This window comes from Chiloscyllium plagiosum, chromosome 17 (genome assembly GCF_004010195.1).
Source record: "Chiloscyllium plagiosum isolate BGI_BamShark_2017 chromosome 17, ASM401019v2, whole genome shotgun sequence".
Classification (NCBI taxonomy): Eukaryota; Metazoa; Chordata; class Chondrichthyes; order Orectolobiformes; family Hemiscylliidae; genus Chiloscyllium; species Chiloscyllium plagiosum.
Genome location: NC_057726.1, coordinates 27,966,185 through 27,983,013, shown reverse-complemented (window position 1 = coordinate 27,983,013; position 16,829 = coordinate 27,966,185). Strand labels below are relative to the sequence as shown.

The 16,829-nt window shown below is 42.7% G+C and overlaps 1 protein-coding gene across 1 annotated transcript in view; it reads right to left on the bottom strand.

The window, feature by feature from the left end:
* The window catches only part of LOC122558306 (polycystic kidney disease protein 1-like 2), a 134,249-nt gene that overhangs the window by 59,808 nt on the left and 57,612 nt on the right, over positions 1–16,829 (bottom strand). Inside the window, exons 17-20 of the mRNA XM_043706723.1 lie at positions 12,380–12,481; positions 11,225–11,403; positions 10,911–11,057; positions 7,597–7,796 (exon numbers count right to left, since the gene is read on the bottom strand). Of these exons, the coding sequence (XP_043562658.1) occupies positions 7,597–7,796; positions 10,911–11,057; positions 11,225–11,403; positions 12,380–12,481 (628 nt within the window). The remainder of the gene's footprint in view (positions 1–7,596; positions 7,797–10,910; positions 11,058–11,224; positions 11,404–12,379; positions 12,482–16,829) is intronic.

Below are 16,829 nucleotides of genomic sequence, written 5' to 3'. Positions count from 1 at the left end.
GCTGTGGTGGGTGCAATGGAGAGGATTTTAGGTGTAGGGGTGGAGAAGGACCCTATTTCTCTCCTTTTGGGTCTACCCATTGTATTTCCTGCAGACTCGCATCAGGAAAAACTTTTCAATATTCTTACGTTCTGTGCAAGGAAGAATACCTTGCTAGGTTGGACATCAGAAAACCCCCCAGGCCTGTCAAGTTGGCGGAAGATTGTTATGGAGCATATTCCCCTCACAAATATGGTACACCACAAAACTGAGAATTTTTACAAGACATGGCAATCCTTTTTGAAATACTTGGACACAGATTTATCTGCCACACTAACAAGGGCTTTTATATAGCCATAACGATTGTGTTTCATGAGTCCAATAACCAGGGAGAAGGAACTGTGAATGTATGAGTGTTTTGTTTGGCTGGGCTGAGGTATTACTATTTATTTGTTTGTTGTTAGGTATTTATTTAGTTAGTTAAATAGCTAGTTTAGGTTTTTTTTTAATTTTATACTTCTCTATATATGTTTATACATTCGTATAGGAGGGTGGGCTGGGGAAGTTTTTTTATTATTTGGGTTTAGTTTTGTACTATTTTTGTACTGTTTTGAATTGCATTGTTTTGTATTTGTTGTAATATTTAAAAATCTATTTTTTTCTTAATCAAAATATATTACATATAAAAGGACCTGAGGGGAAACTTTTACACGCAGAGGGTGGTATGTGTATGGAACAAGCTGCAGAGGAAGTGATGGAGGCGAGTACCATTACAACATTTAAACGGCATCTGGATGGGTATATAAATGGGAAGGTTTTAGAGGGATATGGGCCAAGTGCTGGCAAATGGGGCTAGGTATGATTAGGATGATTGGGAAGCCCAGACGAGTTGGACTGTGGGGTCAATTTCTGTGCTGTATAACCCTATAACTGACCTAACGTCAACTGGTTTGTGAAAGAAAGTTCCAATTATTGCTAACTTTTATCAGCCTTTGTCTACAGAGATGCTTCCTAACACTTTTCCCTCGGATGCTGCCTGACCGGCTGTGCTTTCCCAGCACCACTCTGATCTAGACTCTGATTTCCAGCATCTGCAGTCCTCACTTTTGCCTACCTTTCCTGAGTGGTCTGGCCCTAATTTTTAGACTTTTTCAACTAGTTCTAGAACCTCAAACCAGTGGATCTTTTTCATTCATTCATGGCTAGGGTAGCATTTATTGCCCATCCCTACTTGTTCAAAAGACAGTTAAGAGTCAAACACATTGCTGTGGAGTCACATGGAGGCCAGATCAGGTAAGGATCAGTTCCCATCCTTAAAGGATAATTGTGAACCAGATGGGTTTTTCCAACAATCGACAGTGGATTCCTGGTCATTAATTAGACTCTTAATTTCAGATTTTTAAAAATTGAATTACAATTCTACCATCTGCCGGGATTACAACTGAGGTCCTCAGAATATTACCCTATTTCTCTGGATTAACAGTACAGCGATAATACCACTAGGGCTGAAAATGTGTTGCTGGAAAAGCGCAGCAGGTCAGGCAGCATCCAGGGAACAGGAGAATCGACGTTTCAGGCATAAGCCCTTCTTCAGGAAACAGTTTCCTGAAGAAGGGCTTATGCCTGAAACGTCGATTCCCCTGTTCCCTGGATGCTGCCTGACCTGCTGCGCTTTTCCAGCAACACATTTTCAGCTCTGATCTCCAGCATCTGCAGACCTCACTTTCTCCTCAAAGATAATACCACGAGGCTATTGCTTCCCTAATAACATAGTTTATCTTTATATACCATGTCTTTTCCTATTAGTATCTTGAAGTCTTTAATCGGATCACCTTTTAATCTTCTAGATTCTAGGCCTAAACACTCCTCATAATGTAACCCCTGAAGTCCAGATATAATTATTACAAACCTATTTTGTCCTCCCTCCGAGGGCAATATATTATTCCTTTGACAAGGTGCTGCACAAGAGGCTGTTGAGTAAGACAAGGGCCCATGGTGTTAGAGGCAAGATGCTATCATGGATAGAAGCCTGGTTATCTGCCAGAATGCAGTGAGTGCGGATAAAAGGATCTTTCCTAGGATGGCAGCTGGTGACAATGTTGTTCTACAAGGCTCAGTGTAGGGACCACAACTTTTCACTTTATACATTAATGAAATAGATGAAGGAACTGAGTGCATTCTGACTAAGTTTGTAGATACAACGATAGGTAGAGAGACAGGTTGCATTGAGGAGGCAGGGAGGCTGCAGAGACACTTTGGACAGGTTAGGAGAATGGGCAAAGAAGTGGCAACTGGAGTACAACATGCGAAAGTGTGAGGTCATGTAGTTTGGTAGGAAGAATAGAGGCATGGACTATTTTCCAAATGGGGAGAAAATACAGAAGTCTGAAGTGCAAAGAAACTTGAGCGTTCTAGTCCAGGATTCTCTCAAGGTAAACTTGCAAGTTGAATCAGGAGTTAGGATGGTCAATGCAATGATGGTATTTATTTTGAGAGGACTTGAAAATAAAACCAGGGTTGTATTTGTGAGGCTCTATAAGGTTCTGGTCAGGCCACATTTAGAGTATTATGAACAGTTTTGGGTTCTATACCTCAGGAAGGATGTACTGGTCCTGGAGTGTGTTCAGAGAAGGTTTACAAGAACGGTCCCTGGAATGAAAAGCTTAACATATGAGGAACGTTTGAGGACGATGGGTTACTGGGGGAAAGCAGGAAAATGGGGTTGAGAAACTTATTAGCCGTGATTGAATAGTGGGGCAGACTCAATGGGATGAATGACCTAATTTCTGCTCTATGTCTTATGGTCCATTTGTGCCCAGGTCTGTTCACTATACCAACCAGTGGCAAAAGGTACAAAATTTTGGCAGGTGCAAAATACTTCAGGCTTCAGTCTTCCCAATGTTAGAGTGAAAGAAATGGAAGTTCACCCATAACTGGTTATTGGGCAAGCAGCCTGATAGTAGAGGGGTAATAGAGGAATTGAGAATGGCAGCAGACAGGGCAGACTGAGAAGTCATCAATGTGCACATGGAACTTGTAACCCCATTTTGTGCATGAAGTTGTCAAGAGGAAAACAAGATAGACAAAGGATAGAGATGGAGATTACATAAGTAGTGGTGCCAAGACACGAGAACAATGATAACATTGTTTATACTGAAACAACTGCTAAGAACTTTCTTGACTGGCAGGTGCAAATGGGAGCATGCAAAGCACAGAAAAGGCTTAACTCCACAACCCTGGCAGGACTCGAGTCTGGGAATCAGCCTGATTGTCAAGCTTGATGCCCAGTTGGGCAGGGCCAGACTGGAAAAGGGCACAGGACAAGATATGTTACAACCCTAACCTGGTGGGATGGGCTCTGATCCTTGGATTCCTGAGGCGGGGAGCATTAAAATCCTACTTATGAGAGATCAAATGCCACCATCAGAGGCTTGAGGGGTCAGAGCTGGGCAGCAGGAGGTGTGAGGCCTTGAGAGAGATTGGAAACATAGGGAAGATTGGAAGATCTGGGGTAAGGTCAAAAGCCTGGGAGTGGAAAGAAAACTTGAAAATCTTGGAGAGAGACCAGAAGACGTAGGGAAGGTGGGAGGTCAGAGTTTGGATGGAAAAGGCTTGGGTACTGAGTGTTCAGGGGCCTAGGGAAATCTGGATGCTTCTTTGGGACAGGAGATTATAGACCTCAGTTGGAAAGGTTTGGGTATTATCAAAACGGTCAGAAGTTTCCAATATCAGGAGCCTGGCCAGACAGGCATGTTAGCCACATGTTGAAGGGCTTGCCTCATGATACAGCAGTTCCTCAATTCTATTTATTTGGGAGAATTCCTGGAGCCAGGTTAAATTTCAAATGATGAGTAAAGACAAAATTGAACCACACAGCCTCATTATAATATTAAAAATCTGAAAAGGCCATGTGGACTGATATCGAGTTGCTGTCTGAACTGAGACCTTTCACAGTTTAATAATCACTTCTCTCTAACTTCATCCAACCCAAAGAGAGTAAAATTCATCCTAATCTTTCTATGATCAGATGGAGTAAATTGGAATCATGTCAGAGAAAATCCATTGATTTGGATATTGGATGAAAGATACGAGAGGGCAAGGAATGGCTGAAGATGACAAAATATTCAGTTATCCAGAGGAGGGAGAATTCACCATGCCTGGTCAGGAAAGACATGATTTGTATACACAGGTGCCTCCTTAAAACAATTGAAGATTTCCTATACAATTCCGAGAGAATTGGTTGAAATGCCCAGATTGCTTTCAGGCTGATGAAAAGATAAAATCTTTCTCAGTTAAAAATGAACTGCAGAGAATATCTTGATTAATTTTCCACGTTCACGTTGTAACAATTAATTTCAACCATCCTCTAGTCTCTAGGTTCAAATCCAATTCATAGTTATAGAGTTATAGGGTCCAACAGCATGCATACAGGCCCTTTGGCCCAAACTGGTCTATGCTGACCAAAATGTCTACCCACGCTAACCCCATTTCCCTGCACTTGGCTCATACCCTTCTAATCCTTTCTTATCCATGTATTTGTCCAAATGTCTTTTAAATATTTTAATGTACCGCTTCAACCACTTCCGCTGGCAGTTCATTCCATATGCACACCAACCTGTGTATAAAAAAAGTTGCTCCTCAGGTTCCCTTTTATTTTTTTCCCCTCTAACCTTAAACTGATGCCCTTTAGTCTTTGATTCCCCAACCCTGGGAAAAAGACTGAGTGCATCCACCCTATCCAGGCCTCTCATGATCTTATACACTTCTATAAGATACCCCCACAGTCTCCTACGCTCTAAAGAAAAAAATCCTAACTTGTCCAATCTCTCAGACCGTTGAGTCCAGGCAATATCCTTGCAAATTTCTTCTGCACTCTTTCCAGTTTAATAACATTCTTCCTATAGCAAATTGCCCAAAATTGAACACAATACTCCAAGCAGGGCCTCACCAACATCCTGTACAACTGCAATGTAACTTCCCAACTTTGATATTCAATGCCCTGACTGATGAAGCTTTCTTCACTGCCCTGTCTATTTGTCCACTTTCTGAGAACCGTGCACCTGTTTCCTCTGTTCTACTGCACTCCTTATGGCCTTACCATTCACCATGAAACTCCTACCTTGACTTTCCAAAATGCAAGACTTCACACTTCACTATATTAAACTCCACTTGACATTTCTCAGTCCACTTCCCCAGCTGATCAAGGTCCTGCTGCAATTTCTGATAACCTTCCTCACTATCCATGATACCACCTATTTTAGTGTCATTAGCAAACTTACTAAACATGCGTTCTACATTCTCATCCAAACCATTGATACAGATAACAACAGCCGAGGGCCCAGCACCGACCTCTGAGGCACTCCACCAGTCACAGGCCTGTGATCCGACAAGCATCCTTCCACTATTACCCTCTGCTTTCTATCACCAAGCCAATTGTGAATCTAATTTGCCAGTTCCCCCTGGATTCCATGCGATCTAACCTTCCAGAGCAACCTACCATGTGGAACCTTATCAAATACCTTACTGAAATCCATATAGACTACGTCTATCACCCTGCCCTCATCATCCTTCCTTGTCACTTCAAAGAGCTCTAACAAATTTGTGAGGCATGATCTCCCATGCACAAAGCCATGCCGACTACTCCCAATCAAACCCTGTCTTTCCAACTGCATGTATATTTTATCTCTCAAAATCTTCTCAAGTAACTTACCTACCACAGATGTTAGGCTTATTGATCTAAAGTTCCCAGGTTTTTCTTTGTAGCTCATCTTGAATAAGGGCACACATGCTACCCTCCGGTCTTCCAGGACCACACCCGTGGCTAATGATAACACTAAAAAATATCAGCAAGGGTCCTCACAATTTCTTCTCTCGACTCTTTGCAGTGTTCTTGGATATGTCTAGTCAGGGTCAGATTTATCCAGCTCCATACATTCTAATACGTCCAACACCTCCTGCGATATGGACTGTCCCCAAGGTATGACCACTAACTTCCCCACGTCACCAAGTCTTTACATTTTTCTCCATGGTAAACACAGAGGAGAAATATTCATTGAGGACCTCATCCATCTCCTGCGGTTCTAAACATACATGTCCACTTTGCTCCTGAGGGGCTCTATTCTCTCTCTAGTTATTCTTTTAACATATTTAAATAATCTCTTTGGATTCACCCCAATCTTCTCAGCCAAGGCTACTAATGGAATGAAAATCCTTTCTGTCTAATGAGTGAAAAGGCAAAGTGCAAAGTTATGTTTCAGTAATCTTATCCCAACATGATTAGTCAAAATGCCAGCTTTCCTATACTTTGCAGTAAGATGACACTCAGAACACCAATGGTGTTACTAGGATACCTCATTCAAAATGACCATGGATTGGACCTTTGCTGTTAGTGTGATGGAAAAGCAGATTTACTGAATTTAACCTTCAATGGTCATCTTTACAAAGATGATTCACTGATGCAGTGAGGGTGCTCCTTTGATGGTTAAAGAGTAACTATTAATTTATATAGTGTATTCCATGTCTTCAGGATATCTCAATAAATTTTACAGTCGGGGAATTAATCTGAAGTCAGTAATTTATTTTCAGAGGGGAAACACAGCCGCCAACTTGCACAAAGCGATGAGATAAATTATCAGTTAATTTTAGTGCAAAAAGAAAGCTTTAATCTAAATTTCAAAAAGGAATGTGCTTCATAGCCTCAGCACGGTTGGGTATTAAAGTTCCTCAAAGTTATGGATTAAAAATATTTTGCTCAAAACCTATAATGTACTAATTCAGGAGACATTAAACAAGCTCCTAACCAAATTCTTAAAAACATGATACAATAAATAAAAATTACAAATAATAGCAAAAGAATGAGCTGGAGCCCAAATCTTGACTATTGGATTAGATTACTAGAGCTTCAGTTTCATGTTTAAATCTTTTGAACTCTTTGATTACAGCACCACTTTGTAACCAACCCCACATTTCCATTCATCATTTCTATAATTCCCACATGTATTTTAGTGTTGATGTTGGAAAGCAAAGTTCTTTAAACAAATATGAAATACATTTAAAACATGAAAAATTATCCTGTATAGAAACAAGAAAAGACCATGTTCACTTGTATTGGCCTTCAGAGCCAAGTAAACCACTAAGCCCGATTGTTTGCTTAATACATGAATAATGAGTACATTGGAAAGTTACAGGAGGAACATTTAAAATGTTTTAACTATAATTTATAAAGGGAAGCACCTTCAGGTGAAAACCGTCAAGTGAACTCCCAAAATGCTTGAAATATTGGCTTGAATTCGTCAACATCTGGAATGGAGCAAATAGGTCAACATTTCAGGTAGCACCCCTTGTCAGAGTTTAGATCAGAGTAGTGCTGGAAAATGCTGGAAGAGCACAGCACCACTGATCCAGAATCTGGTTTCCAGCATCTGCAGTCATTGTTTTTACCTAGTGCTGGAAAAGCCCAGCAGGTCAGGCAGCATCCGAGGAGCAGGAAAATCGACGTTTCAGGCAAAAGCTCCTGTCAGAGCCTACAGCCTAATGTTTGCAGCATCCCCTAGCTTTATTTGACATATTTTATTTTTATTTTCACCACTAAATAGTTTACTGCAACAGACTGCTTACCCAATTGCTCCTCCTGTTCAGTCCCATTATCAGCTGTTCCCCAGAACATGATGTTGGTCAACATCGTACACAAGAGGAGAGAGAAGCAGCAAGAGACCCGCTGCACTCTGGTGAAGGAGCTCCTTGGGGGTCGAGCAAATATCGAAAACCAGATATGTTGATCCGTGAAACTTTCAGATGTTTTTATGAAGAACAGATTGCTGGAACACATCAAACAGGACAGGTGTCAGTTATGAATTCTTTCAAAGTATCCTAAGATGTATACAAGTTAAAAAAGTGTGTTGTTTATGTTAATATCACAGACTAGTCACTGGATCCATGTCAAAGTGATATCAAACATAATATAGTCACACATTTGACATTAAGTTTCATGTGTTGGAAAAGCAAAAATAGGAACATCACAAAGTCAGTATTAAAATATTGATTTACAATTGCTTATGAAGTGCTTTACACAGATCATTGTGAAATGTACTAGCCTCCTTGACATCCTAGAAAAGCACAAAAGTGCAAATTCTAACCTAATTATAAAATGCAAAGATAATAAATAATAGCCCCATCAGCAGCTGAAAAAGTTAATACTTCAATTGAGTATTAAACTATATCTGTTCACTCTTTGATTGTTAATGGACCTGTCGAGAAATTTTAATTTTAACAATCTATCTTTCATTTCTTTTCAGTGTTGTAGAAAGAATTGTGGATGCTGGAAATCAGAAACAAAAATGGAAATTTCTGGAAAAGCTCAGCATCTGTGGCGAAAATCAGAGTTAATGTTTTGGGACCCTTCTTCAGAACTTATGGTAACTGGGGAAAAAAAAAATTCTTTATGCAGAAGGTGGGTGGGGAGGGGATAAAGAGTGAGGATAGGTGAGGATAGAGCCCAAAGAGAAGGAAGAACAGTTGGACAGACAAAGGAGTAGCAATTGGTCAACCTGGGAGAATAAGTAACTGTTAATGGGGACTATTGGTAGTTAACAATGGATGAGTGTAATAGCAGACAATGTGATAGCAAGGCTTGGTGTGTGCAGGTGGGGAAAAGCGTGGGGAAGGTGATCAAGCCCTAAAGTTGTTGAATTCGATAGTGAGTCCAGAAGGCTGTAGAGTTCCAAGTATAAAATGAGGTTCTGTTCTTCCAGCTTGCACTGAGCTTCACTGGAGCACTGCAGCAAGCCTGAGACAGAGGTATTAGCCAGAGAACACGAAGGTGTGCTGAGGTGGAAGGCAACTGGAAGTTCAGGGTCATTTTTGCTGACAGAATGTAGGTGTTCTGCGAAGTGGTCACCCAGTCTACACTTCGTTTCCCGAATGTAGAGGAGACCACATTGTGAGCAGCGAATTCAGGAAATGAGCTGGAGAGGCTGAGCAATTCAGAGAGGGAATTCTAGAGCATGGGACTGAGATACCCGAAAGCAAAGGGAAGTAAAGGTTCAAAAGATACCGGAATGATAAAAATTGAGAATTTTGGGGATACTTGTAAGGCAGAGAAAATGTCAGGGAAGGGAAAAGCCACAAAGGAATTCGAACACAAGGATGAGAATTTTGAACCAAAAGCAGTACAGCACTATGGTGCAGCCCTCTGAGCTAAAAGGTCTGGGTTCGGGTCTCACGTACCTTTGGACTTGACAGCCAAATAGGTGGAAGAATATCTAATGTTAACTTACTCGTCAGTGGCATGCTACCTGAAACTAATATACTCTGTCCACTGTTAGGAGAAAGTGACCAATACCTGACATAGTTGAAGAGTGTGTTGCTGGAAAAGCACAGCTATTCAGGCAGCATTCAAGGAACTGGAGAATTGACATTTCAAACATAAGCCCTTCATCAGGAATGAGGCTTGTGAGTCACGGCTGAGAGATAAATGGGAGGGAGGTGGGGCTGGGAGAAGGTAGCTGGGAATGCAATAGGCAGATTATGGTGGGGGTCAAGGTGATAGGTCGAAGAGGAGGGTGGAGCGGCTAGGTGGGAAGGAAGATGGACAGGTAAGATAGTTCAAGAGCGCGGTGCCGAGTTGGAAGGTTGGATCTGGGATAAGTTGGGGGGAGGGGAAATGAGGAAACTGGTGAAATCCACATTGATCCTGTGTGGTTGGAGAGTCCCAAGGCGAAAGATGAGGTGTTCTTCCTCTAGGCATCCGGTAGTTAGGGCTTGGCAGTGGAGGAGGCCTGGGACTTGCATGTCCTTGGCAGAGTGGGAGGGGGAGTTAAAGTGTTTGGCCACAGGGCAGTTGGGTTGTTTAGTGCGTGTGTCTCAGAGATGTTCTCTGAAAGGTTCGCACGTTGGCATCCTGTCTCCCCAATGTAGGGGAGTCTCACCAACCTCCCCGATATATCGCATCATCCTCCACCATTTCTGTCACCTACAAGTGGACCCCACCATGGGGATATATTTCCTTCCCCACCTATATCTGCGTTCTGGAGAGACCATGCCCTCTGCGACTTCTTTGTTAGGTCCACACCCCTCACCAACCCTCCCTCCCCTCCCGGCACCTTGCCCTGCCACCACAAGAAGTGCAAAACCAGCGCCCACACCTCCCCCCTCACCATATCCAAGGCCCCAAAGGATCCTTCCACATCCTACAGAGATTTACCGGTGCTTCAACACGCGACATCTACTGTGTCCGTTGCACCTGATGTACTCTCCTCTACATTGGGGAAACAGGATGCCAACGTGCGGAACATTTCAGAAAGCATCTTTGGGACACACACACTAAATACCCCCACCGCCCTGTGGCCAAACATTTTAATTCCCCCTCCCATTCTGCCAGGGAAATGTAAGTCCTGGGCCTCCCCCACCGCCAAACCCTAACTACCTGATGCCTACAGGAAGTACGCCTCACCTTCCGTCTTGGGACCCTCCAACCATACGGGATCAATGTGGATTTCACCAGTTTCCTCATTTCCCCTCCCCCCAACTTATCCCAGATCCAACCTTCCGACTCGGCACCATCCTCTTGACCTGTCCTATCTGTCCATCTTCCTTCCCACCTATCCGCTCCACCCTCCTGTCCGACCTATCGCCTTCACCCCACCTTTATCTACTTATCACATTCCCAGCTACCTTCCCCCAGCCCCACCCCCCTCCCATTTAACTCTCAGCCCCTTGGGCCACAAGCCTCATTCCTGACGAAATGTTTATGCTCAAAATGTCAATTTTCCAGTTCTTTGGATGCTGCCTGATCGGCGGTGCTTTTCCAGCAACACACTCCTCAACTCTGATCTCCAGCACCTGCAGTCCTCACTTTCTCCTAGTTGATTAAGACCTGACATTGGGAAGGAAAACATAAGCACAGCTCTTCATATGAAATGTTAGGAATATACCTGAAATCTTTCATTTCTGCCTCAGAAGCGAGATGGAAGGTTTTATCAAGGACAAATTGTCCAGCATCAACAGCTAACCAGCAATTGCAGAAAAAGTACCATTGCTTTCCTGTTTCTGGATCTTGTACGATTACATGATTGATGTACCTGCAGTTAATGAGAGTTCAGCCGTTTAAAAAAAGAATTCATTCTGTAGTAAGTTAAGCTTCATCAGGTTTAATGCACACAGTAAAACAGCAGAAGATGTGCCTTGTAAAAGAATGCTGTACAGGATTGTGAAAGCACTAGAGAATGAATCACTAAAGTACATTTACCAGGATGGACTGGATCCTGAATTATTGTGCCACAGTCTAATGCTGGTGAGGTTGCCCAATGGGAATGGAGTAGCAAGGAGAAACTCATCCACTGACCCTTGTTGAAAGACTGGTTTCTTCGGATCAGTCAGGTGATGGGAGTCACTTTGGCCTGCTGAACCATACAGCATCATTACTACCTAAGTAAATAATAATAAAGCAATGTGTTATGCATCTTATTGTCACAACTCCAAAATTGCCAACTGTCAGACTTGAAGTTTAGACATTTTTATGAGTAGGAAAGTAAGCTGAATTTTGCAATTGATCCAAAAGCGAGGAATTTTTCTGGTCCTAGTGTCAAAAATCATGGAATGTTGTCATAAGTGTATAAAAAAATTTGGAGATTGAGTTGTACATTTACAAATGCCAATCCATGTGGCCAGGTTCCAATTGTATTGAGTTATCACATTAGCATCATCCATCTTGCATTATTTTCATTGAGTTTAGGCAAGAAGCAGTAATTCTGTTAGCTCTGCCATGATGTCATAGCCAGATGTCAATGGCTAAGATTCTCATCCAAGTACTGACACCAGGCAGTATTCTCCCAGGCTCTGGGAGGTGAGTAGGTGGGACCAGTAAAACAGTGGGTAACTGTTAGATTGACCCCATCCCAAAGTGGCCCACGTTTGGAGAATTTTGCAAACAACAGAACCATACCCACCTCCAAACAGATATCATTATGTCACACAAAGGAGCAATGTAAGAAATTATAAATCTTGTAAGCTGTCAACTTTTGTGTCAAGAATATGATTTATTATGGAGTTCTGGGAAGCACAAGCTATAAAATCTCCTTTTCTGATCCAAGGCTCAAATCCTGAAAGTCCTGACCTAACAGCAGTTCTTCAAGGAAAAGACCCAACTTCTCAGTGTGCAATTACTGGGATCTTACCAGCATTGTCCAAATTCAAGAAATAAGTCAAAAATTTATGACTCTTCGACTAGTTATATCAGTAACTGCAATTAATGAAAAATGTATTACACTCTGATTATAACATTTAATTAACTGTTTTATTCCTTCCGTGATTTCTGCAGATTGTCTTGAAGCCCCAATTACTCTATTAATATTTCAATTTAATTAATTTCTATAGTATTTGCCTGTATTTTCATTTTCCAGACCTTAGATGTAGTGCCTGCTCCTCTTCGATGACCTGTGAAGACTTTTACCAAGTAATGGTATTTGGCAAATGGATCATTATCTGCAAGCACAGTTTTCTTCACCTAAATGAAAGACAAATTTTAAGATGATACAATACAATTACTACTAAACAACAATTTTAAGATTTTAATAAAAATTTGAATGTAATATTTTTGAGCATTAACTGGTTGTGCAATGGTTGATGATCTGGTTGTTGTTCCCAACATGGTCAGCCCAAAATCTGACCATGCACCTCTCTCTACAGTCTGTGGAAAAGACTCTTTTGCATGCAGGTAAGTAGCAGTGACAAATCTGTAAGGAGCTGCTTCTCTAATCACAAGCTGACTCTCTCCTGTGCTTCACTGGTGAACCTATCAGCAACAAATGCAGAAGAGAAGCAGCCTGTGATTGAGGGAGCACCAAACAATGCGGCGGTGACCTCTTTCTCTCTCTCTCTGCACCTTCTTTGTGGCTGCAACACTATATTCTACACTCTGCTCTGCTACCCTGATACACTTTGTATGCCTGCATAGTTTGCAAAACAACACATTTCACTGTATCCCGGCACATGTGAAAACAATAAATCAATCAATCAAGAGGCAATTCCAAAATAAAGTGCACATTCTAAAGGCAGTTCAGGAATAAAGTGATTGGTTCTACATGTGCACAATCATAGAAGGTTGTAGCAGAGGCTGTGGAGGCTAGGTCATTAAGTATATTTAAGACGGAGATAGACATGTTCTTGAGTATCAAAGGGAATCAAGGGTTACGGGGAGAAAGCGGGAGAATGGGTATGTGAAACACATCAGCCATGATTGAATGGTCTGAATGGTCTTATTTCTGCTCCTATGTCTTATGGTCTCTGTTGAGAAAGTGGCTAAAGAGGGGTTTGGAATCGTGTTTTTTTTTAAAATACATACATTGAGAACAAACATAAGGAAGCTATGATGGTTTTCTAAAGCACTGGCTCAGCACAAACTCGAATATTGGGTGGAATTTTCCCAGCCCTGGTGCAATGTGGGCAATGTTGAGTAATTTGGGAAAACACGGTGAGAATGAATAAATCTGATTGTCGATGTTAAGAAAAAAGCTGCATTTTTTCCCCTTCAGGTTTTAACATTGAGTTTAGAATCTCACTAATAAATGGTAATCACCTTATTTTCATGCATTTATATCACATTAATAGCTCATCTCGTCTTCTTTCCACACAGCTCACAAGCATTGGCAAGAAATCGGATGGCCCTAGTTGCCAACAGGAAAGTCAGAGCGGTTACTAAGCAGAAGCTGCATTCACCATCATCTTTATGGGAAGCAACTGCCTCCACCTTTTGTCAACAGAGGTTGACACTGGCAAAGCACCTAACCTCACCACATCCTCATGGCTGATCTTGGAGCAATTTAAAACATACTTTAGACTTCCTCACTGTTCACTGACACCTTATATTGTAATGCTCCTGCCAGATGACACATCCATCTCTTACATCTACACAGGATGTATTCTATGGCTTTTAACTTGCTTCCTTGGCACTTACTTTGCACTTGGCTGTTCACAGCATCTCTGTCTTACCTTAACTTGTAAAGCAGACAGACCAGCTTGTCATGGTTATCGCTAGTGTAGAAAAAGGGGATTATTGTCAGTAAGTAACTGTCATCATACTCAATAAAAGACACTCTCTGATCCCAGTCCAAAGAGGTGGTCTCAGACAGTCAGGTGCTTCTTGCGATCAAGGTCAAGGGCTCAGTGTCCTTCCAGTGTGGGGTTTGAGACCCGGTTCTACAGGTCAGCTTCAATCAATCTGTTGGCTGTAGAGACATCACTCAGAGGGCTGAGCTGTGCTTCGTCCTGAGGTTTGGGTTGATCAGGGGCCAGTCCATGCAAGGAAGCAGAAAGTAGGGAAGCCAAGTCTGGTGATGAGCTGAATTAGGTTGCGTGGCTAATGGGTGAATGACACTGAAGGGTTCAATTCCAAATCTATGGGTCAGCTCTTATACTAAATTGAAGGACCTGGAGTAGAGTGGGGAAGAGGAGGTTTTCAAAGACACCACTACCCTGGCTTCAATGGTGGGAGTGGGGATTAGGGTGGGGAACAGTGGATCATTATGGTCAGCACGGCAATGTGGTAGGCCAGGGGTTGAAGGGGAAATTAGGGGATATTAGCCTTTAAACCTGAATGTGGACAGCGCAAAAGCTGAGGGGACTGCCATATCTTGGAAGATGCTATGATGTCTATATTCTTGATAACTCACAAGTTCCTGCCTCATTCCAAGGGTTGAATACCACATGTGCATGGCTGCTGGGAGACCTCTCCAAACCTGGTTTCTGGCTCCTTTATGGAGCTCACTGACTGAGGTAGAGTCCAAAGATGTACAGGTTGAGTGAATTGGCCATGTTAAATTGCTCATAGTGTTCAGGGATGTGTAGGTTAGATGTATTAGTCAGGGGACATGTAGAATAATAGGATCAGTGATTTGGTCTGGGTAGGATACTCTTTGGAGGGTTGGTGTGGACTTGTTGGTACAAAATGGCCTGTTTCCACACTGTAGGGATTCTATGATTCTATGAATACAGATACAATGCAGCACAGTTTTCACCAGGGCCATTGTGGAAAAGACAAGAGGGCTCCTGAAGATGACGGCCAGATGTTTGGATTGCTCTGATAGGGCTTTGCAGTATGTTCCAGACAAGGTACAATCCTGACATGCTGTGCCCCTACACAACTGGAGCAGACAAAAAGAGAGAGAGAAAGAGAGAGCATACCATGGATGCTGAGGAGCAGGGAGAGTGGCAGCAGTATTCTGAGGAGGACAATGAGGACATTGAACATGGTACCTCTCTGAATAGAATGAAAAGATGATGACAGAAAAGAAGACATTGAATGAGATGAAAGTAACTGAAAGGAATGTTAGCAACCGTAATGGAGCAGGAGATGTGGGGCATGGATAGGATAAATAGACAAAGTCTTTTCCCTGGGGTCAGGGAGTCCAGAACTAGAGGGCATAGGCTTAGGGTGAGAGGGGAAAGATATAAAAGAGACCTAAGGGGCAACGTTTTCACGCAGAGGGTGGTACGTGTATGGAATGAGCTGCCAGAGAAAGTGGTGGAGGCTGGTCCAATTGCAACATTTAAGAGGCATTTGGATGGGTATATGAATAGAAAGGGTTTGGAGGGATATGGGCTGGGTGCTGGCAGGTGGGACTAGATTGGATTGGGTTATCTGGTCAGCATGGATGGGTTGGACCGAAGAGTCTGTTTCCATGCTGTACATCTCTATGACTCTATGGGCTGAGGCACCCCAAGTGAGTGAGTAAATAAGAACTAGGATCAGACAGTATGACGGAAAAAATGAGTATTGCAGATGCTGGAAATTAGAGTCAACAGTATGGTGCTGGAAAAACACAGCAGGTCAGGCAGCATTCGAGGAGCAGGAAAATCGACATTTTGGGCAAAAGCCCTTCATCATGAATTTGGCACTGAGGAAGGAGATGTGGTTCTAATAGCGAGTCTGTTTCAGAATGTGGCTGCAGAGCTTCAGAGCAGAGGAGATGACCTAAAGGTTGCAGTGAGAGAAAAACTCACTGAGATCCTTGTAGAGAGAGAATTTCTTAAAGGTAGGAATCCTTGGAAGAGGATTCGCAGTGGGGTTAAAATCAACTAGGCAAAAGTGAATACTGCAGATGCTGGAGATTAGAGTCAAGAGTGTGGTGCTGGAAAAGCACAGCAGGTCAGGCAGCATCCAAGGAGCAGGAAAATTGACATATTGGACAAAAGCTCTCTGATGAAGGGCTTTTGCCCGAACTTCGGTTTTCCTACAGACAGTATGATGTGCAGTGGGCAGGAAGTCAGAGAGTCATAGAGATGTACAGCATGGAAACAGACCCTTCGGTCCAACCCGTCCATGCCGACCAGATATCCCAACCCAATCTAGTCCCATCTGCCAGCACCCAGCCCATATTCCGCCAAACCCTTCCTATTCATATACCCATCCAAATGCCTCTTAAATATTACAATTGGACCAGCCCCCACCACTTCCTCTGGCAGCTCATTCCATAAACGTACCACCCTCTGCGTGAAAAAGTTGCCCCTTAGGTCTCTTTTATATCTTTCCCCTCTCACCCTAAACCTATGACCTCTAGTTCTGGACTCCCCGACCCCAGGGAAAAGACTTTGTCTATTTATCCTGACCATGCCCCTCATAATTTTGTAAACCTCTATAAGGTCACCCCTCAGCCTCCGACGCTCCAGGGAAAGAATTGCACGCAATATTCCAACCAACGTCCTGTACAGCCGCAACATGACCTCGCAACTCCTGTACTCAATACTCTGACCAATAAAGGAAAGCATACCAAACGCCTTCTTCACTATCCTATCTACCTGCGACTCCACTTTCAAGGAGCTATGAACCTGCACTCCAAGGTCTCTTTGTTCAGCAA